General features: G+C 40.9%; 2 protein-coding genes and 1 non-coding gene across 3 annotated transcripts in view; all 3 read right to left on the minus strand.

Moving 5' to 3' along the window:
• Positions 1–664: 664 nt before the first annotated feature.
• Positions 665–19,821, minus strand: part of LOC126187531 (uncharacterized) — a 144,463-nt gene continuing 125,306 nt past the window's right edge. The window contains exons 10-11 of the mRNA XM_049928673.1: positions 14,694–14,836; positions 665–1,177 (exon numbers count right to left, since the gene is read on the minus strand). Coding sequence (XP_049784630.1) covers positions 964–1,177; positions 14,694–14,836 — 357 coding nt within the window. The 3' untranslated portion in view covers positions 665–963. The remainder of the gene's footprint in view (positions 1,178–14,693; positions 14,837–19,821) is intronic.
• On the minus strand, positions 11,365–12,755 carry LOC126187532 (piggyBac transposable element-derived protein 4-like). The gene is made up of 2 exons (XM_049928674.1): positions 12,570–12,755; positions 11,365–12,485 (listed from the first exon to the last, which is right to left on the minus strand). Exons 1-2 carry the CDS (start codon positions 12,676–12,678, stop codon positions 11,797–11,799), a joined length of 798 nt encoding a protein of 265 aa, XP_049784631.1. The 5' UTR covers positions 12,679–12,755; the 3' UTR covers positions 11,365–11,796.
• On the minus strand, positions 15,562–15,665 carry LOC126189824 (U6 spliceosomal RNA). Its single transcript, XR_007538234.1, has one exon. It is a non-coding gene; the product is annotated as a U6 spliceosomal RNA (small nuclear RNA).

A 19,821-nucleotide genomic window follows, 5' to 3' on the forward strand; every position in this document is an offset into this window, starting at 1 on the left:
TGACAGTATACAGTAGGGGGGCAGTTGTAATGACACATTCCGACGCAGAGACATACAATACCTTAAAAGCTGCGCCAAAGATTAAATTGAGAGGCATGTAGATTATAATCTTTGTAAGGTTCACATTGGATTCTCTTTTGTTTCATACTCCAAGAAGGAGCTAAGAGACACTTTCGATTGTTGCCTCGTGGAGGATGGACGTAATTTTTGGTGTCTGCAGAAAGGCAGTCATATTGTTAGTAATTATGGTTTGTGCGACAAGCAGAGCAAGTCTTATTGTCTTGTGAATAAAAAATAGTGAGAAGTATCGAAGTGTTACGAAAATTATTTAAAGCAACGTAGCATTGTATTCCTTGGGTTCCACCGTCTTCGTGAAGTGAACCGATGCCGACTCAGGAAGATACACACGGTCAACAAAGAGAAGAACACCGATGGTGACTAATGAATTAATATTGTGGCAGAAGGACTAATTCTACGTCTAAGGTGAGAACTCTGATTAAATCAACAATGACGTAGAATTCAAAATGTAATTAATCGGAATGGTAAATTATATTACAGGCATATTTCACGCAGCACTGTATTTGTCAGCATTCAAGCCGGTCAATACAATCCGTAAAAAAGCCTTTCAAAAATTCTAAAGTTAAAAACACAATAAAATAAAATGTTTATTTATTTCGCCACAAGCAGAATACCAGGTGAAAAAGTTACAGGATGTGATAAAAAACATACAATTGTGAACATACAATGCTTGTCATATGCAACTGATTTTGGTGCCAATTTCTAAAGAATAGCTGGTTTATTCATTGTGCCTCAGACGGCAATGTCAATATCTTTTAGTATTTTCTTTTTTCTTTGAACTTTGTAACAATAGAGAATCAGACCCTAACACTATTATACATTCTGTACAAAGGAACTTCAGCTGTGTATAACCATTTCAACAGAAATACTCATTTTTGGAAGATATTATTTAATCATTTCCAGTAAATTCCCATTAGTCACTAAATCATGAGCACTATTATACTTCAGTACATCATTGTAACAGTTATCTAGCTTTGTTCTAAATTTCTTGTGAATCTTGGTGGAGATGTTTTTGTAATGGACACCTTGCAACATTTTGCCCAAGGTGTAGTGCAACCAAAGAATATTTGTGTAGGGCCTGAAATTTCTCCATTCGTTTCTGAAACACACACAAGAAATGACATGTCAGTTAAACAATAGAACAATTACAAGCACATAAAAAGGTGACTGGCTAACAATTAGATGAGTCACATTTGAGAACAACTTGAGAAGATGCACAGTGGAAGCATACTTCTAAATAAAAAAAATCCACAAATTTCTTAACACAACCATACTTTAGTGAACCAATTACTGTTCTTTACACTTTATTTTTCATACTTATTAGACAAGTTCTAGCTGTTAACTGTACCAATGGTTGACTTTTACAGTGTTATCTTTTAACTTTTCAGAATATATGTGTGATGTTTAAGTATGAAGTTACAAAGAATATGAAAATAAATTCATAATATGGTGAAAAGCAAATATTTTCTAAATGTTATATCAAATTAGGGTTTCTCCATCCTGTCTTCAATATCATTACACGACTGACCCACTGGGATTCGTGCCTACTGTAGCTTCCATAAAAGGTACTTTTATCATTATGTTCTTCCCTGCTTACTTCAGTTCTACTGCTTCTGCCATTCTGGATAATGGTTTCAATAATCTTTCTGTTGCCTGATTTTTAAACTCTTTGCTAAGGACTACATCAAGGACATTTACATCAATATTTTTGTCCCCACACAAGTTTTGTCATTTCAATAAGAAATTATATGTCTCCTGCATTCTATTAATCCTCTAATGGTAAGGTTTGGGATGGATCCGACCCCAGCGAGTCTGTTTTGTTTTGTTTTTTAACTCCCCACTCCCTTTTCTGAGTGCGCTGTGGTTCCAGCTACCCTACCAGTCAGTCGTCCCGAGAATGCCACGTCAGTCTGGTGAGTGACCTGCACCTACCCTCTCTATCCGAAACCTACATTACCCGCACTCAGGTTGGATCCGACCCCATCTTACTGTTTACGTCATACTTATTAGTTTCTTTTGTGGGGAGGATTCAACCCCATATTGATGTTTATATTACATCTAAGTTTTGTTTTCTCTACTAGTATCTTACTAAAGTGGCACATCAACTCCTTAGAACTCCTGAGGAGATATACAACGAGTTTCTCACAGGAGGCTGAGTCAGAGGATGGCGACAATATCGATGCAGAAAACTGTTCAGAAACTGAGGATGACGTATTATCTAATCTGATGACGAGGATGATTAACTTCATTGTGCGGCAGGAGCAGTTGAGTTTGATTAATTCTCTGTCAGATGTAGATGATGAGAGAAATTTTGAGCTAGGTAAAGACTTAGAAACAATATGGACCAACAAACCCATGCATTCAAAATTTTCTAGGACACCAGCGTCAAATATTATTACTAATCCCCCTGGTCCACGTGGGGAAGGAAGGGGGGTCACTAGTGAATTGGAAATATTTTTATTATTCACAGATTCGAAATTTATAGAAAAAATTGTTTTGTACACAAATCTTGAAATCGAGAAATCTAGGCAAAAGCACAATACGGTCCAGTGGTTTCATTCAGCAACAGATAATGTTGAAATAAAAGGGTTGATGAGTTTTCCCTTCATGAGTGGTGTCCTAAAAAATTCTATGCTCAGTGTGGATGAGATGTTCTCAGCAACCTATGGACCTCCGGTATTCCATTGCTCTACACGAACAGGATAGCTGTGGAGAAGCAAGACGGCAAGCAGTTGTTGTGCTTGAGAATCAGAACTGGTCTCCAAAAGCAAAGTGCTATTGTGCAAACAAGAGTGCAACTTCACAGGGCCAGCAATTGCATCAACACCTGCCTGAATATGAAGCGGATTTACTGTTGTAAAGGACTGACTGTCTTCAGCACTTGGAACCATAAGGAATCATGGTGAAGCTGGAAGGGCCTTTGAACTGGGAGCTTCCTTCCATTTACATGGACTGTGAAGATGATGATTGGCTCATTGCGAGAAAATCCCCCATGATTGCAGCATCTTCGATGATGCACTCCCTCCAATTGGTCTCACCCCCCACCCTCCCTCAGAAGGGGACTCCCGTGCCTTAGGTGATTGTTCACAACTCGGGTCGCACCTTACAAACACCTGACAGAGGGACCAATTGGCAATTTTGGAAGGCAGCAGCTCAGGCAATCACCCCTCCCTGGACCCAGCACATACCATGGGTATGTGCAAACCCTACCTGTCAGCCTGGGGCTGGGAATTACACATTACCCAGTCACCTGTTACGCGACAGACGTGTGGGTCAGCGGTCAGGAGCGCACATAAGAGGCAGAAGAAAAGAGCGGTCTCAAATACCGAAGCGGAGGAAGGATATAGGGTGTGGTAAACAATGAAAGGAACAAAAAAACAGTTGAGAGACTGTTCTTATGTCAGCTAGTGAAAATGTGGAACACAGTCACAAAAACATCGTAGACATATTCCCCAAGGGAGGGGGAAAGGAATAGCAAGAGGACAGGCATGCAGTGTGGAAGGGAAAAGACGCTGCAGAGACTGGGGCCCCGTGGTAGCCAAGCTCGAACCCACAAAGCAGCAGCAAGCCCTGTGGGGGCAAAGAAATTCAGTGATAAAGACTCTGGTCCAAGAGATCTAACACTTTCAGGAAAGGAAAGCCTTACTAAAGATTTACAACACCCGCGAATCGTGTTCTGAAATAATGGTTCATGACAGCATCAAATTGAACAGGCAATGCATTCAAAACCAACAACACCTGAGAAACAGGGTGAGACAGACCGAGGAGGAGAAGCGAAAAAGCACCTGACTACTTTACACTGGTTCAATATCCAGAAAGATCAGTCTAGTCTACTTCTATGGAATAAAGGTAATCACTCATTTCAATTACGATAAAGTGTTCTTCGTAAAATTAGAGATGATCTAGGTCTCTAAAAGACAGGTGAGTATTGCATTCCATGCTATTACTGTATGACTTATGTGGGACAGACTGTCAGAACAGCTGAGGAGAGATGCGAGGAACATCAGCAAAGTACCCAACTAAAACAACTGAGTAAGTGAGCTGTCACCAAATACTGCCACTCAAATATAATCATGAAATGAAATACAGTGAGACCAGTATTGGGGTGACAATGCCAACCATCAGGGTGGCAGGAAGGGTAAAGAATAGGGGAGGCGAGGGGGGGGGGGGGGGGAGCACAGGGAGTGCAACCGAGTTGCTACATGCAATGTGGGCCCAGCACAGTCCCAACCCACTGTTAATAAAGTGGAGGGCCCAGTAAATGACCAACAGTTCCATGGTGAACACCCCCACATGTGGCAGGCAAGAGATAGTGTTCTATGCCAACAGCAGAAATAAAGGTGTATACCATGTGATCATTGGAATTCGAGCAATCGCTGTAAAAAAACAATAGGATCCCAAAAACTCTCCTGAGAGCGGGTCGAATAAAAAATGGAACACCATTGGAGTGATGGAGCCTTGCAGACCCCGGGAAGAGATCTATCCGAACCTGGGATCTCCAGAAAATAATGTGGAGAAGAGGACACAGAGGGAAGATGGAAATTGCAGCAGAGAGAAGTGAGACAGAGACCAACTGGCAAACCCACTCTAAGGCTGGTGATATCCTGAAGTGATGAAAAGAATAGGAGGGGTGAACAGGGAAAGAAAGGATAGCAATGGCATAGGAGACCAGGAGCTGGGGAGTGGGGGTATCCCAGTGTCAACCTGAAGAATATCCACAGGACTGAGTTTCTGTAAACAGCCGATTTTCAGAAGGCTGATATGGGGCAACCAAGTAAGCCTGTTGCCAACACAGAAGATCAAAGAAACAAAACCACAGTCAGATGTTGGGCATTGACGTAGAGCTCGGAACTGGGATTGACCATAGTACAGCAACAGAAATGGACCACCTACAATATACAAGGGTGGGAGAATAGCAAATTGTGAGTGTGTCCATGCAGAAGTGCACTGGATGACAACCTGGAGCTTCCGCTCCACAGAGGCCACTGAGTGAAAACTAGCCCAGGTACAGAAATCTTTCACTTACAGCACAGGGGTGACCAACAGACCGACTGATGCCATGAGTCCATTAACAACAATAAGGAAAAGGACACTTAATACAGAACCCTGTGGAATGCCATTCTCTTGGGTCTGTGCAAGGCTGAGAACGATGACAAGCTTAACTCTGAACAACCAGTGGGGACAGGAACTGGCAAATAAAAACGAGGAAGGGACCATGAAGACCCCAATCAAGAAGTGTAAATAAGATGTGATGGTACCAAACCATGTCGTAGGCCTTACAAAGATCGAAGAAAACTGCGACAAGATGCAGAGCTGAGAAAATGCCTGATGAACTGCGATTTCCAGCTGAAGCAGATGATCGATTGGAGACCTTCCCTCCTGAAAGCCACACTGGTGAGGAGACAAAGGGTTCCGAAATTCTAAGATCCCACAGAGCCACCAGCTGTTCAGATAACTTGCAATGGATGTTGATCAGACTGACCAGCTGGTAACTATAGAGGGACAACAGATCCTTATCAGGCTTATGGATAGGAATCACAATACTGTCCCTCCATCACGAGGGGAAAACCCCTTCGAGCATAACACAAACACCGCAAGGAGATACAGTTGTGGGCGACTGAGGTCTTGCAGCAATTGGTTATGGGTGGAATCGGCACTGGGGTCTGCAGTTTGGGAGAAGGAAAGGACCAAAAGATGTTCCCGTTCGGTAAAAGGTTTATTGTAGGATTCCCCCTGAACAGAGAGAAATTATAAGTGGGAAGCTTCAGTCCACTGTTTCTGGAGGGGGAAGGCATCTGGAGAGGAGGTTGGCACCGATGCCATCGTAAAATGGGGATGGAAGACACGGTTGGCAACCTTGAAGGGTGCAAAGTGTAGCCCACACCCTTGACAAAGAACCAAGGGAGGAGACAAAGTGCTGATTATGAACTCTCCGACACCTTCCCCTTACCTTTTGCCTCTCTTCCACATGACAACATACAGGACCCATGTTGGCTCATTCCATGTTTTTACATCTTTGCCTCCTGGTGCAATTTGTCTGTCTAGTCACCAGGTGGCACATTGGTTGCCTGTTAGTTGAGTATTTGATTGTAGTTCCTTTGATCTAGGTTGCTGACCACACGAGCAAGCATACAGTCGCAGGCAGTGTGTGTGTGTGTGTGTGTGTGTGTGTGTGTGTGAGAGAGAGAGAGAGAGAGAGAGAGAGAGAGAGAAGAGGCACATGAAACTTATAGTGAGCTGTTCATGTTTTAAAATTTCCTTTAATTGTAACTTGTCCAATATCGGCTTATCTTCATTCCACTGAGATCGCGATTGAGTCTTATTGTATTGGAAGTTCTTGCTTCCCTGAGTGATGCAGTAACCAGTGACTATAAAATTGTCTACGGCCGTGGTAAGCAAATGCTAGTGGCCTAGTGAATATTGGGTCACGTGGGTAAGTAAGTTCCATATATCTACAGAGATTTTGTCCCTTTCAAGAAAATTAATATTTATTGTTTTAAATTAATTATTATTGTAGCTGTCTGTTTGTTAGCTCTCAAGACTTGGCTGTTACACCACGTCTCTTAAGTTAATGTGTTTGAATAATCTGTGATTTATTGGTTATTACATTAACTTCTTGTTATATTTTACTGTAAGATTAGCCGGTTAATCCTTTTAGTAATTCTTACTGTAGTATTCTAGTTGTAATACCTAAGGTTGGTTTGGGGCTTGGAGCCACACTCTCGTTGAGTTTCTTGTTTTGGTCTCAACATTTTCGTACGTTCTAGGATTATTATGCATAAATTGTGTGTTTGCTCTAAGCTTTCCGAGCTGTTCACAGCATTAGGTGTTGCCCCACGGTGTTATCTATTACCTGCGGGTTCATCAGGCGTAGCCTGTCCGCATCGACTGTGTATGTGCGTGCGGGCAGGGCACTGCTTCCCATCTCACAGTAGTCTCCAAGATGTTGCCACCTTCTGGCTTGTTATGGCATCCCTCATAAGTTGAGTTTCTATCTCTTAGGAATCGGGCTTTAATTTAACCAGTTCTGTCTGTTACTTTAAACCATCTTCTTCAGGCCTGCCCTTCCTTACCTGCCCCTTCCATGTTTTGCCTGCTTGAATTTTGGTTTCAATGTATTAGTTTTAATATTGCTGTAATGCTCAATCTGCTAAATGGTGTTTTATTATTTTTATTTGTTCTTTATTATTTTTTCACACCCAAGCGGCTTCTCTGACTAATCAAATATTGAATATTTGTGTACAGAATTGTCTTTGTGCTCACTGCATAAAATATTAATACTCAACAGGCCTCAGCTTGTCAGACACCAAATTTGTGTAACTTTATGTAATTATACTTCTTGTAACAGGGTGTATACTTGGACAATAAGAAAAATTCCTGGATTTTCCCCCTATCTCCGAGTTAAAGACACACTTTTTCCCATGTGAAAATAAATTTCTTCTAAGGTGAAAATACGCTTATTGCATGATAAGCAACACTGTACTTTCGTTTGGAGCCATAAAAATATAAATCCTTTGAATGGTAATTTTTTGTATATCAGCGTAGAACTTCCTGGCACTTTATAAAATCAAAATCAGCAACGGGGAAAGGGGGTCATGCATTTTGGAAAGATCTTTGACATACAGCAATATGCATGCTGCATATTTTCATATTACGATAGTATAAAATTGAATTCCCCCAAACACAGCATGTTAGTTGTCAAAGCGTTGAAATAGAGATTGCACTAGCTCATCTCACTGATTTTGCCAACCTATGACAGCAGATATTCAAAGCATAGGACATGTGATGTAGTCAGCCAACAGCAACATCAACTTTAAGTAGCGTGAACACAGAAACAGGAAAAGTTAATGGTTTAAATTAATGTACATAGTATAGCACAAGTAAAGCTAAGCTTTCATAATAACATTGGTATTTTTAGTGTGTGTTACACTTTAAGATACATCACACAAATGTAAAAAAATTTAAACAATGACAATGTCTTGTCTTCTGAGCTCAAAATCATTCTAAGTGGCTAGTATTCAAAGTGTTACGTTTTAAATGAGAGTCTGTGATTTAAGAAATTCATTGCACATTCTCACACGTAACAATTTGTCGTGTAAAAAGAAATTTACTTTGAAAATAATGCTATTCAACGAACCATTTGCAATATTTTCCTGCGACCTCTTGGACATTGGTTCTTTTCAGCAGGTGCCAGAGTGCGCCAGACAGCAGGTGTTACTGCGCATGGGCAGCTACGATGTCTTAAGAAGCCCATATGTTTGTACACATTTAGCATTAAGAGAACTTCCATGACTCCATAAAAGAAATAGGACATCAAAGGATACTCCAAGATCATAGGAATTTTGTAAACCACACTAAAATGCATGATTCGGCATGAAGGACACGTTCATATGCCCAGATTCACAATGAAGTAGGCCACAACCTGATATTAAGCTTTCCAGTGCGCTTTTTGGGATGCAAATTTTCTAAGAGTACCAGTACTGTATTGTCTCATGTTTGGTTCTTTATTATGGCATAATGCCATGCGTGCCAGGAGTTTAACATGTGCACTTGAAATAGAGTGAACCTAGCCAATAGTGTGGAATGCAACATTTCGTTTCCTATAAATTGACTGTATCTGCAAAAAAGATTAATAGAAACCACATTTATTTAGCAAATCAACAAAAAAACTTCATTTTTGTGCAAGGCGATTAATGCTTGACTGCCAAAAACATGGAAAGAAAATCAGACAACTGAAACCAATAACATATTTTAGCCTTCCATAATTATGTGAATGTATAATAATTCACTTGATAGTTCGCGGTCACAGAAATCCGTTTTGTTTCCATTTGACGATTGAACTGTTAATGTAAATGAAACAGCAAAATCACCAGACATAAACATGGGTCACTACCCCCCTCCCACTACGACCCATACTGCTATACGCATGCACGAATCGGGCAGCTTGGGTATGCCAAAAAAATGTTTGTGGGTGGCGTGACTGCCTCCTGCTACTACTGCAGCCACAAGCAGGAGAAGGTACTGCTCACACACAACTCAACTGCTCATGCACATGATCTCTCTGACAACTGCTCAAAATGAACTTAATGTGAACAACCGTGACGTCACTCTCATCAGAAGGAATTTGCTGTTACGAAGTACTCCATAATCTTCGTCCTAAAGCAGCTGACACATTTTGCTTTTAGCAGGCGCACGTGTGTGCACTGCGTTTCGTTGTTGTAAGTGGCGCATTTTGTTTGCAACTTGAGTTTTATTTTGGTTTTATTCTGTCGTTTACGTTTTACCACTGCAGTAGTGGAACACAGCAGAATTTTTTGTTAGACTATCAGTTCTTAACAGTCAAAATTACAAAAATTGAACTGAAGACTAGGGTTTTTCCCAGATTTCCCTGAGCATATATAGCCTGTCTAAGTTATATTTATTAATGTCAAACACCTCTTTTAGCCAGCCAAATGTTGGAACTATAATCTTTAGCAAAATTGCTGTCGTTTGCTCAGTGCTAACCGCGTGCATGTTGTATGCAATTGTATTATTTGCTTGTAAGTTCTTCGTAATTGGTGCATTTTATTTGTTTAAATTGACTAATTACTCATCAATTGGTTGAATTGAAGAAATTTTTAAGTAACTGCCTGAATCATTTCTATTTTATTAGTGTTTTTAGTATCTGTGCAATAAAAGATTGTACTTCTGAGAAGTAACAAATGACTTGTGGTAAATGGCCTCTCCCACACCCATTTAGTTGTTTCCTTATCCTGGGGTGTCACCTGATATTTCACCCCTCCAATTGATGAATTTTTCATCCATGAACAAATGGCATAAAATTCCAAAAGGTCACTATAGTTCAATTCTTTTATCTTGGCGGTTCGCGCATGCCGGCTCAGATGCAGGAGATTGCTGCGTTGCCAGTTGTATGCGCCAAGAGAAGCAGCGCCATAGCATAGTTCGCAAACTTACGTTTAGGGGGGAGCGTGCAGTTTATGAAGTAAACTGCCACCACGGCTGCATTAACCCTTTCGCTGCTAGAGACGTGCTCCCCGCATTCCGCGCGATTTTGTCATCATTGCACTGCTCGCCTGTGCAGACACATGGTGTTTCGACTGCTTTGACACACTATCATTCGATTTCACAAAAACTATTTGGCCCAAAAATTTGATTTTTACATATCTTCTTGACTGATACCTTCCCCCCATAAATGTCTTTATTTTGTTTTGATGTTCAACGCAGTTATTGTGCAGCATTAGATGTAGTAAACCATTGCACGAAATTTTGACGAGTTTGCAGAGGTAGAAGTCCATAGCATATACTTTCCATATGGTCGATTTTAGTTGCCACTAGAAATTTCAAAAAATTACATTAAAACGAATAAAATTCATGAAGTAAGACACTTCGATATTGTTAAAAAAGAGAGAGAGAGAGAGAGAGAGAGAGAGAGAGAGAGAGAGAGAGAAAATTAAGCACTGAATAAGATTTGAACTCTTAACACATTGCAGTCGGGCCACAGATACTACTGCAATCCCTCAGAAGTCTTAGACTTTTGCGCCTTTTTTACATGGCTCCTGACCAAAAGGTAAATAATCCTATATCTAAACATTTGTTTAAAGTTTTTTGTAAGATATCATATATTTACAGAATTATTATATTTTGAAAATTAGATGATTCAGAGGTAAAAAAAAAAGTTTGAAATTGCAAGAAATCAGAATTTATTATAAAATAAATGTACAAAATTATTTCATTGAATTTTTACAACTCTTTTCATTGAGTAAAATTTGTCTTTGTGTGATATTGCTTGAAACAGTCAGGTAGACACAATCCTACATTACATTCTTCACACCACCATCTCGTCTCCCTTCTCACTCGTTTGCCAGTACTCCGTGCACCCTTCTCAGAGCAAACAATGCAATATCTTGATGCATATTTCTTGCTTGCTGTCGATGGGACGTGAGTGGGGAAATGCCTTGCTGTTAGCCTGTTTGCTGCTGAACCCTGCTTTTCATTTTCGTTGAAAACTTCGCCGGATTTCTCCAGTATTTGTTTTCCCAGGTTCACCATAAAAGTAAACAAGCTGGTTCGTTTGTGAGAGACAGGCCGAAGTTTCTTGTACAGAATGTAAGAATTGACCACGCACATCATAAATACATGAAAAAATACCATTTTCCACCATTTCATTGTTCGTCGTTGAAAATAATAGTAGGTCACCAGCTGATCTCCATGATCAACACCAGTTTTATTTTTATTATAATCAAGTATGAGATTAGGCTTCAGTTTTTCTACCATTCCAGCCTTGGATTTTGTCTTAGTAACACTACTTGACATTCTATGTTTGGTAGAAAGGGCAAACACATCCCTAGTATCTTTCCAGTGAAGTGCTAGCACGGAATTTTTTCTCTTGAATACGATTTCACCTCTTCTTAGTTTATTCTGTTCGAATTCCTGTGGTAGGCCTCTTCTGTTTCTCATTACTGTGCCAACAGCATATGTGCCCTCATCAAACAACTTTTCAAATAATTTTACAGAAGTATAAAAGCGGTCCATGTACAATGTATGACCCTTACGTAGATAACTGTTGCACAAACGTAGCACCACTGAATCTGCACTGTTGTCTTTTTCACCTGCACTGGTGTACACTTCACAGTTCAAAACATATCCTGTTGCTGAATCACTTAGAATGAAAAATTTTATACCATACCTGCTCGGTTTGTTCTTGATATATACTCTAAATCAAATTCTCCCTCTGAATGGACATAAACCTTCATCAACTGTGAGATTCTCGCCAGGAGAAAAACTGTTCTTGCTTTTCAGTACAAAGTTATCAAAAAAAGGTCGGATTTTGTGTATAGGATCATGGTTTGGTTGACCCCTTCGTACATAATTGTCGTCGTTATTTATGTGAAGCATAAAGTAAATTGACCTAAATCTGTCTCTTTTCATGATTTTTGCAGGTAAGGAGGAATCTAGCATTAGGTCATTGCTCCAATAGTCCATAATATTTGGTTTGTGTACAAGGCACATGTGAATAATTATAGCAAAAACCTGATACATCTCATGTAGCTTCACAGCAGACCAATTGGCCCAAAGCGACCTGGAAGTTATTTTATTTTGCATCCGCAATTTGGAAATTGTTGCTGCAGCGTAGCGGTTTGTTTCTGTCTTTATATTTTTGATGACATTTGCGTCAATAAAGACGCTCCAACAGTCTAATTCAGTGCTTTCGGCGCTCAAAGGTGCCAAGACATTACTTACGCCTTCAAAGAGCGGTAATTGTTGTAGGACATCGTCATTTACCCATTCAACAACGTTGTTTTGGGACTGCTGTTGTTGTATTCTGCCTCTGCCTTTTTGAATGGGAGCTTCACACTCTTCTAATACGTCTGATGGCTCATTTTCATTTTCGGACCACTCGTTGTTACCTTCGAAATAAATGACATAAGTCAGTGAAACTGCCGAGATTATAATTGTGATTCGTAAACACAATGACTGACCATTATAATTACCATCTATTTCGGAAGAACTATTTTCAGTTTGAAATCCATCATCGTCAATTTCAGATCCAGATTCTTCCAGCAGCCTCAGAATTTCCTCTTCAGTCAAACTGTCCCCCATTTTACGACAAACGTTTGCGATAAAGACAACTACATAAGCACACTGCAAGAGTGAATGCGCGGGAATTGTTTTGGCGCCTTTTTGAGTGACATAGTGCTTAGAGGATGCAGGAACACCATCTAGCGGTTGTCTGATGTACCTACAAGACCGAAACACTCAACTCCAGATGTCACTGCACGGATATAATGCGCCGCAACCTGAAATAATAATCGAGAAGGCGGCGCTCGGAGAATCTCCGAGCGCCGACTGTTACGGCAATAAATGCGCGCTCGTAGTTTCTACGGGCAACAACCAGAATGTGTTAAACCTTTTGCTTAGCAGCCCTACACCTTAACCAATATGCTAATGCAGCTCGTTTTCATTACAGCTCCCAGACAACTTTAAAATATCACGCAAAATACCGACAAACACTGTTGGTATGACTATGAATTACTCACGTTTCGTCAAAGTACAATAGGAAATAAACAATTACCGCTGTTCTTTATTGCGAAAAAGCAGTTAGTGAGAATTATACAAACACCTTTCCTTGCTATCGCCTGAATTAGGAGGCTTATTGCTTGTTTGGTTTCATTAATTAATAGAATATGAAGCAATTGGTATAAAGAATGCTTTTTCCGAACTTTTAGAAGAAAGTCTGCTATAAAGACACTGCTTTTGTTCAATTACTTTATTTATGACTGAACGTTTCTAAAACTGAAGACACTCGTCCGTGCTGTGCATTGCAGTTGAGCTCTGGCAATGTTGTTCTCTGTTCATTGGCTGACTGTTTCGTGACGTCAGATGCGCAGAACGAACCTAAACTCTACCGCCGTAACAAATGACGCGCACTTTAGTATTCTTTTGTATTTTAAGTTATTTTATTGATAGTATTAATAATTGTGACACATGATAAGTACTGGTCTTTCTTTCTGTATTATAAACAATTTCTTCGAATTTTCTGCAATGAATTTCCAAATCTGTAAAACACATCCCAATTTTGAACTACCTCAGACACTTTGGCATTCGTGAATATAATTATTTCCAACCACTCAAAATTATTTTTTGAATGATTTCTTCAAGCTTTCAGCTGCCATTTTCTGTATTTCCTGTACGATTGTACAATTTTGGCCTTAGGCCATTTTCAAGTATCTAAAACATAAGTTTCATAGAGTGGATACATTAGTGGCACTTGTGTTTTTGATATATGAACAAAGTCATATCTGTAGATATACTACGCGCATTATAACTTACTTTATGGATGATTTTTTTGGCAACAGATAATTATAATCTTCCTAGTGTTAAGTACATTACATATAAGAGCTTTGCAACAATTGCTCGAAAGTAGTGTGCTCCTAAAATAGCGTGAACACCCGAACTAATTTATGAGCATGATATGATGTCATACGAGCAACAATGCACCTAGTGTATCTACAGATATGACTTGTTTCTATATCAAAAGCACAAGTGTCACTAATCCATTGTATGAAACTTCCGTTTTAGATACTTGAAAATGGCCTAAGGCCGAAATTGTACAATTGTACAGGAAATAAAGAAAATGGCAGCTGAAGGCTTCAAGAAATTATTCAAAAAATTTATCACAGCTGCGGACCCTAACGTATTGAAAATTATACACTCAAAATTATGTTCGTTCCAACCTTTTCCTTTATTTACATGACGTTCACGCAGTCAGTCTCAGTCTCCCTCTCTGGTAACTTACCCAAAATGTAAATGATCTTAGTAAACAACTTTAGTAACATGAAAAGTCCTAGCACAATTAAATATTTAATGTCAGATATTGTCACAACATGTTAGCTAGGAGACACTAGCTAACTAAAGCAGAAATGACACACTGAGCTAAAGACAACTAATGAGTGAATTTGAAATCATGCTACTTACTGGCATGTTACATGCATTACATACAGTATTTTCTACTAGTCTAAGTTGTTAGAGCTCAGATATGTCGCGATTCTAATTAATAGCATAAAATTTCTACCGATACAATGAGAAAGAGAGAGATAAATTCAGTGAATACTAACTTCACTGTATTTTGCATTAAGCGGTACACTTCAAACTGATAATCTCCTTGTGAGATGAAGAGGTCTGGGTCCACAGCCAGATCATTGAAAATGCAACAGCCACCATATGACATTCTCGATAAAGTGTAATCTATAACTGTGACCTGCAACATTGAACAAAATTTTAACAGTGACGAGTCAGCCCAACATCAATTATAATTATTAGAGCCTAATACTAAAAGGATTACAGACGATTTACAGCATGAATGTGTTCTGATCATCTGTTTTACATTCAAAAAAGGATTGCAAGATGAGCATCTAACATTAACTAATTATTTGCTTACTTGTGACGAAGATGTGTTAATTCAAATGTATACAAAACTGATATGAGACAACTAGAAACCAACAAAAATACATCTAAGAAAACAAGGATAAGGGAGCTGAACTTATACAATATGAAGTTCTATCAAAAATTTCTAATTTATGAGAATTTTAATATTACACCTAAACAATCAACAGTACACACTCACACCACTAGTTGCCCCTAGTTCTGTCTTTCAAATATGAGTCTGCGATGTGATGTTTTTGCGATTGCAATGGTGTGACTGATGTTGCTGATTTTTGTATATCATGTTCTACTGTGTCTGGCTGATTTAAAGGAACAAAAGGATCTGCGATAAGTTTAAGGTCCACAAAACTGTAGCTGAGTCACGGTATGCTAAGGGAGGCTTCTGATAAGCGAGCTTTGAGCAAGCAACACAAAAAAATTCTTTTGTTTATAGACGCAATTATGCCTACTAGCCACAACTCATTTCATTCCAGTCATACGCCATGGTGAGCGTCGACAACATGAAACTCTTAAGTCATGACAGGCCCCACCTTTATTTTAAAAAATGTGGAATGCTTCATGATTTTGCATGTCATCCTTGTGCAGGGACCATGCTGATCTTGTCTGTATCATTCCAATTTTAGTATATATCAAGCTTTCACAACCCACGGTTGCTTCATCAAGAAAGAGGGAAGGAGAGGGAAAGACGAAAGGATGTGGGTTTTAAGGGAGAGGGTAAGGAGTCATTCCAATCCCGGGAATGGAAAGACTTAGCTTAGGGGGAAAAAGGACAGGTATACACTTGAGCGCGCGCCCGCGCGCGCGCACGCACACACATATGTAAAGGCTAAGATTTTGGGCAGAGATATCAGTCGAGGCGAAAGTACAGAGGCAAAGATGTTGAATGAAAAGCGAGGTATGAACGGCGGCAACTTGAAATTAGCAGAGTTTGAGGCCTGGTGGGTAACGGGAAGAGAGGATATATTGAAGGTCAAGTTCTTATCTCCGCAGTTCTGATAGGTTGGTGTTAGTGGGAAGCATCCAGAAAACCCGGATGGTGTAACACTGTGCCAAGATGTGCTGGCCGTGCACCAAGGCATGTTTAGCCACAGGGTGATCCTCATTACCAACAAACACTGTCTGCCTGTGTCCATTCACGCGAATGGACAGTTTGTTGCTGGTCATTCCCACACAGAAAGCTCCACAGTGTAGGCAGGTCAGTTGGTAAATCACGTGGGTGCTTTCACACGTGGCTCTGCCTTTGATCCGTGTACACCTTCCGGGTTACAGGACTGGAGTAGGTGGTGGTGGGAGGGTGCATGGGACAGGTTTTACACAGGGGGCGGTTACAAGGGTAGGAGCCAGAGGGTAGGGAAGGTGGTTTGGGGTTTTCATAGGGATGAACCAAGAGGTTACGAAGGTTAGGTGGACGGCGGAGAGACACTCTTGGTGGAGTGGGGAGGATTTCATGAAGGATGGATCTTATTTCAGGGCAGGATTTAAGGAAGTCGTATCCCTGCTGGAGAGCCACATTCAGAGTCTGATCCAGTCCCAGAAAGTATCCTGTCACAAGTGGGGCACTTTTGGGGTTCTTCTTTGGGAGGTTCTGGGTTTGAGGGGATGAGGAAGTGGCTCTAGCTATTTGCTTCTGTACCAGGTCGGGAGGGTAGTTGCGGGATGCGAAAGCTGTTTTCAGGTTGTTGGTGTAATGGTTCAGGGATTCAGGACTGGAGCAGATTCGTTTGCCACGAAGACCTAGGCTGCAGGGAAGAGACCATTTGATATGGAATGGGTGGCAGCTGTCGTAATGGAGGTACTGTTGCTTGTTGGTGGGTTTGATGTGGACGGATGTGTGAAGCTGGCCATTGGACAGATGGAGGTCAACGTCAAGGAAAGTGGCATGGGATTTAGAGTAGGACCAGGTGAATCTGATGGAACCAAAGGAGTTGAGGTTGGAGAGGAAATTCTGGAGTTGTTCTTCACTGTGAGTCCAGATCATTTAGATGTCATCAATAAATCTTTACGAAACTTTGGGTTGGCAGGCCTGGGTAACCAAGAAGGCTTCCTCTGAGCGACCCATAAATAGGTTGGCGTACGAGGGGGGCCATCCTGGTACCCATGGCTGTTCCCTTTAATTGTTGGTACGTCTGGCCTTCAAAAGTGAAGAAGTTGTGGGTCAGGATGAAACTGGCTAAGGTAATGAGGAAAGAGGTTTTAGGTAGGGTGGCGTGAAAGGAAGTACTCCATCGCAGCGAGGCCCTGGACGTGCGGAATATTTGTGTATAAGGAAGTGGCATCAATGGTTACAAGGATGGTTTCCGGGGGTAACAGACTGGGTAAGGATTCCAGGCATTCGAGAAAGTGGTTAGTGTCTTTGATGAAGGATGGGAGACTGCATGTAATGGGTTGAAGGTGTTGATCTACGTAGGCAGAGATACGTTCTGTGGGGGCTTGGTAACCAGCTACAATGGGGCGGCCGGGATGATCGGGTTTGTGAATTTTAGGAAGTAGGTAGAAGGTAGGGATGCGGGGTGTCGGTGGGGTCAGGAGGTTGATGGAGTCAGGTGAAAGGTTTTGTAGGGGGCCTAAGGTTCTGAGGATTCCTTGAAGCTCCGCCTGGACATCAGGAATGGGATTACCTTGGCAAACTTTGTAAGTAGTGTTGTCTGAAAGCTGACGCAGTCCCTCAGCCACATATTCCCGACGATCAAGTACCACGGTCGTGGAACCCTTGTCCGCCAGAAGAATGACGATGGATCGGTCAGCCTTCAGATCACTGATAGTCTGGGCTTCAGCTGTGGGGAGTAGGATTAAGGTTTTTCAAGAAGGATTGAGAGACAAGGCTGGAAGTGAGAAATTCCTGGAAGGTTTGGAGAGGGTGATTTTGAGGAAGAGGAGGTGGGTCCCGCTGTGACGGAGGACGGAACTGTTCCAGGCAGGGTTCAATTTGGATAGTGTCTTGGAGAGTTGGAACATTAGGAGTAGGATTATTTTTCTTCATGGCAAAGTGATATTTCCAGCAGAGAGCACAAGTGTAGGACAGTAAATCTTTGACTAGGGCTGTTTGGTTGAATCTGGGAGTGGGGCTGAAGGATAGGACAAAGGTTTCGGATTGGTAGAGAGGTTTGGAGGAAAGATTAACTACTGAATTAGGGTGTTGTGGTTCCAGATTGTGTTGATTAGAATGACCAGCAACAAACTGCCCATTCGCATGAATGGACATAGGCAGACAGTATTTGTTGGTAATGAGGATCACCCTGTGGCTAAACATGCCTTGGTGCACGGCCAGCACATCTTGGCACAGTGTTACATCGTCCAGGTTATCTGGACACTTCCCACTAACACCAACCTATCATAACTGCGGAGATGGGAACTTGCCCTTCAATATATCCTCTCTTCCCATTACCCACTAGGCCTCAATCTCCGCTAATTTCAAGTTGCAGCCACTCATGCCTCACCTGTCATTCAACAACATCTTTGCCTCTGCACTTCCGCCTCGACTGACATCTCTGCCCAAATTCTTTGCCTATACATATGTCTGCTTGTGTCTGTATATGTGCGGATGGGTATGTGTGTGTGTGTGTGTGTGTGTGTGTGTGTGTGTGTGTGTGTGCGCGCGCGAGCGAGCATATACCTGTCCTTTTCCCCCCTAAGGTAAGTCTTTCCGCTCCAGGGATTGGAATGACTCCTTACCCTCTCCCTTAAAACCCATATCCTTTCGTATTTCCCTCTTTCCTGATGGAGCAACCGTGGGTTGCGAAAGCTTGAATTTTGTGTGTGTCTATCAACATACCCACGCTTTTGTTTGGTAAGTTACATCATCTTTGTTTTTAGATATATTTTTCCCATGTGGAATGTTTCCCTCTATTACACAACACACACACACACACACACACACACACACACACACACACACACACACACACACACACACACTCTCTGCTGGAGTGAGTACAGGACAAGACTAGATGATAGTATGTTGCATAATTGAGTATTCTTGTTGAGCATTATTCCAATTTTGTCAATGGATTCAGGCAAACTGCACTTTAAACGTGGCAGGTGTTCCTAAATAGCCAACGTATGCAGTGCACATTCCTATGGTTGGCAACACGACATGATTTGCTGCCCACTCACTATTCTGGTCCCCGGCAGTGCTGTGCTTGAGCAACTGAATCATGGACTGCAAAATCATCTACAGTGCAAGTCACATGTAACAACACCAACTCGTGCATAAACAAAAGGTAATAACCACGATTCAGCCCAATTCTCGAAATTGCCCTTGTACCGGTATCTACTGATGTCTGTTGGTACTATCTCCACAATGTGTTTTGCCACTGTAATTTATTCTCACAACAAATAGTCAATATGATCTATTTCGTTTGTTGAACATTTCATTCTCGATAAATTTTACTCGTTCATCTGAATGTTAACATCATGTTCTAATTACTGTCACTAAAATTCAAATGAAACATTGATCCGAGTTCAGAACCAAGTAATTTTTTGAAAGAACAACATTTCTGGTTTTTAAACGTTACCTTTAGTTTAAAGTTTGCATAATGTTTACGTATCAGAACTTTTATTGCAAACTTGTTCAAATTCAGTAAGAATTTGTAAGACAATTGAATTTTGTGCTACTCACACTTTTCACAAAATTATCAAATTTGAAGCTGAGCTGTGGACTGTTGTGGTGCGTAGTTCATATACCTTGCACTAGTGCCAAGGGAGTCAACGTCAAGTGATTGTACGAGCAATGTCAGTACTGCAAATGTCAAATGATTGCTCGAGCAACATCAATACTGAAACCGAGTGCTTCAGCGTATT

This window comes from Schistocerca cancellata, chromosome 5, assembly GCF_023864275.1.
Source record: "Schistocerca cancellata isolate TAMUIC-IGC-003103 chromosome 5, iqSchCanc2.1, whole genome shotgun sequence".
NCBI lineage: Eukaryota > Metazoa > Arthropoda > Insecta > Orthoptera > Acrididae > Schistocerca > Schistocerca cancellata.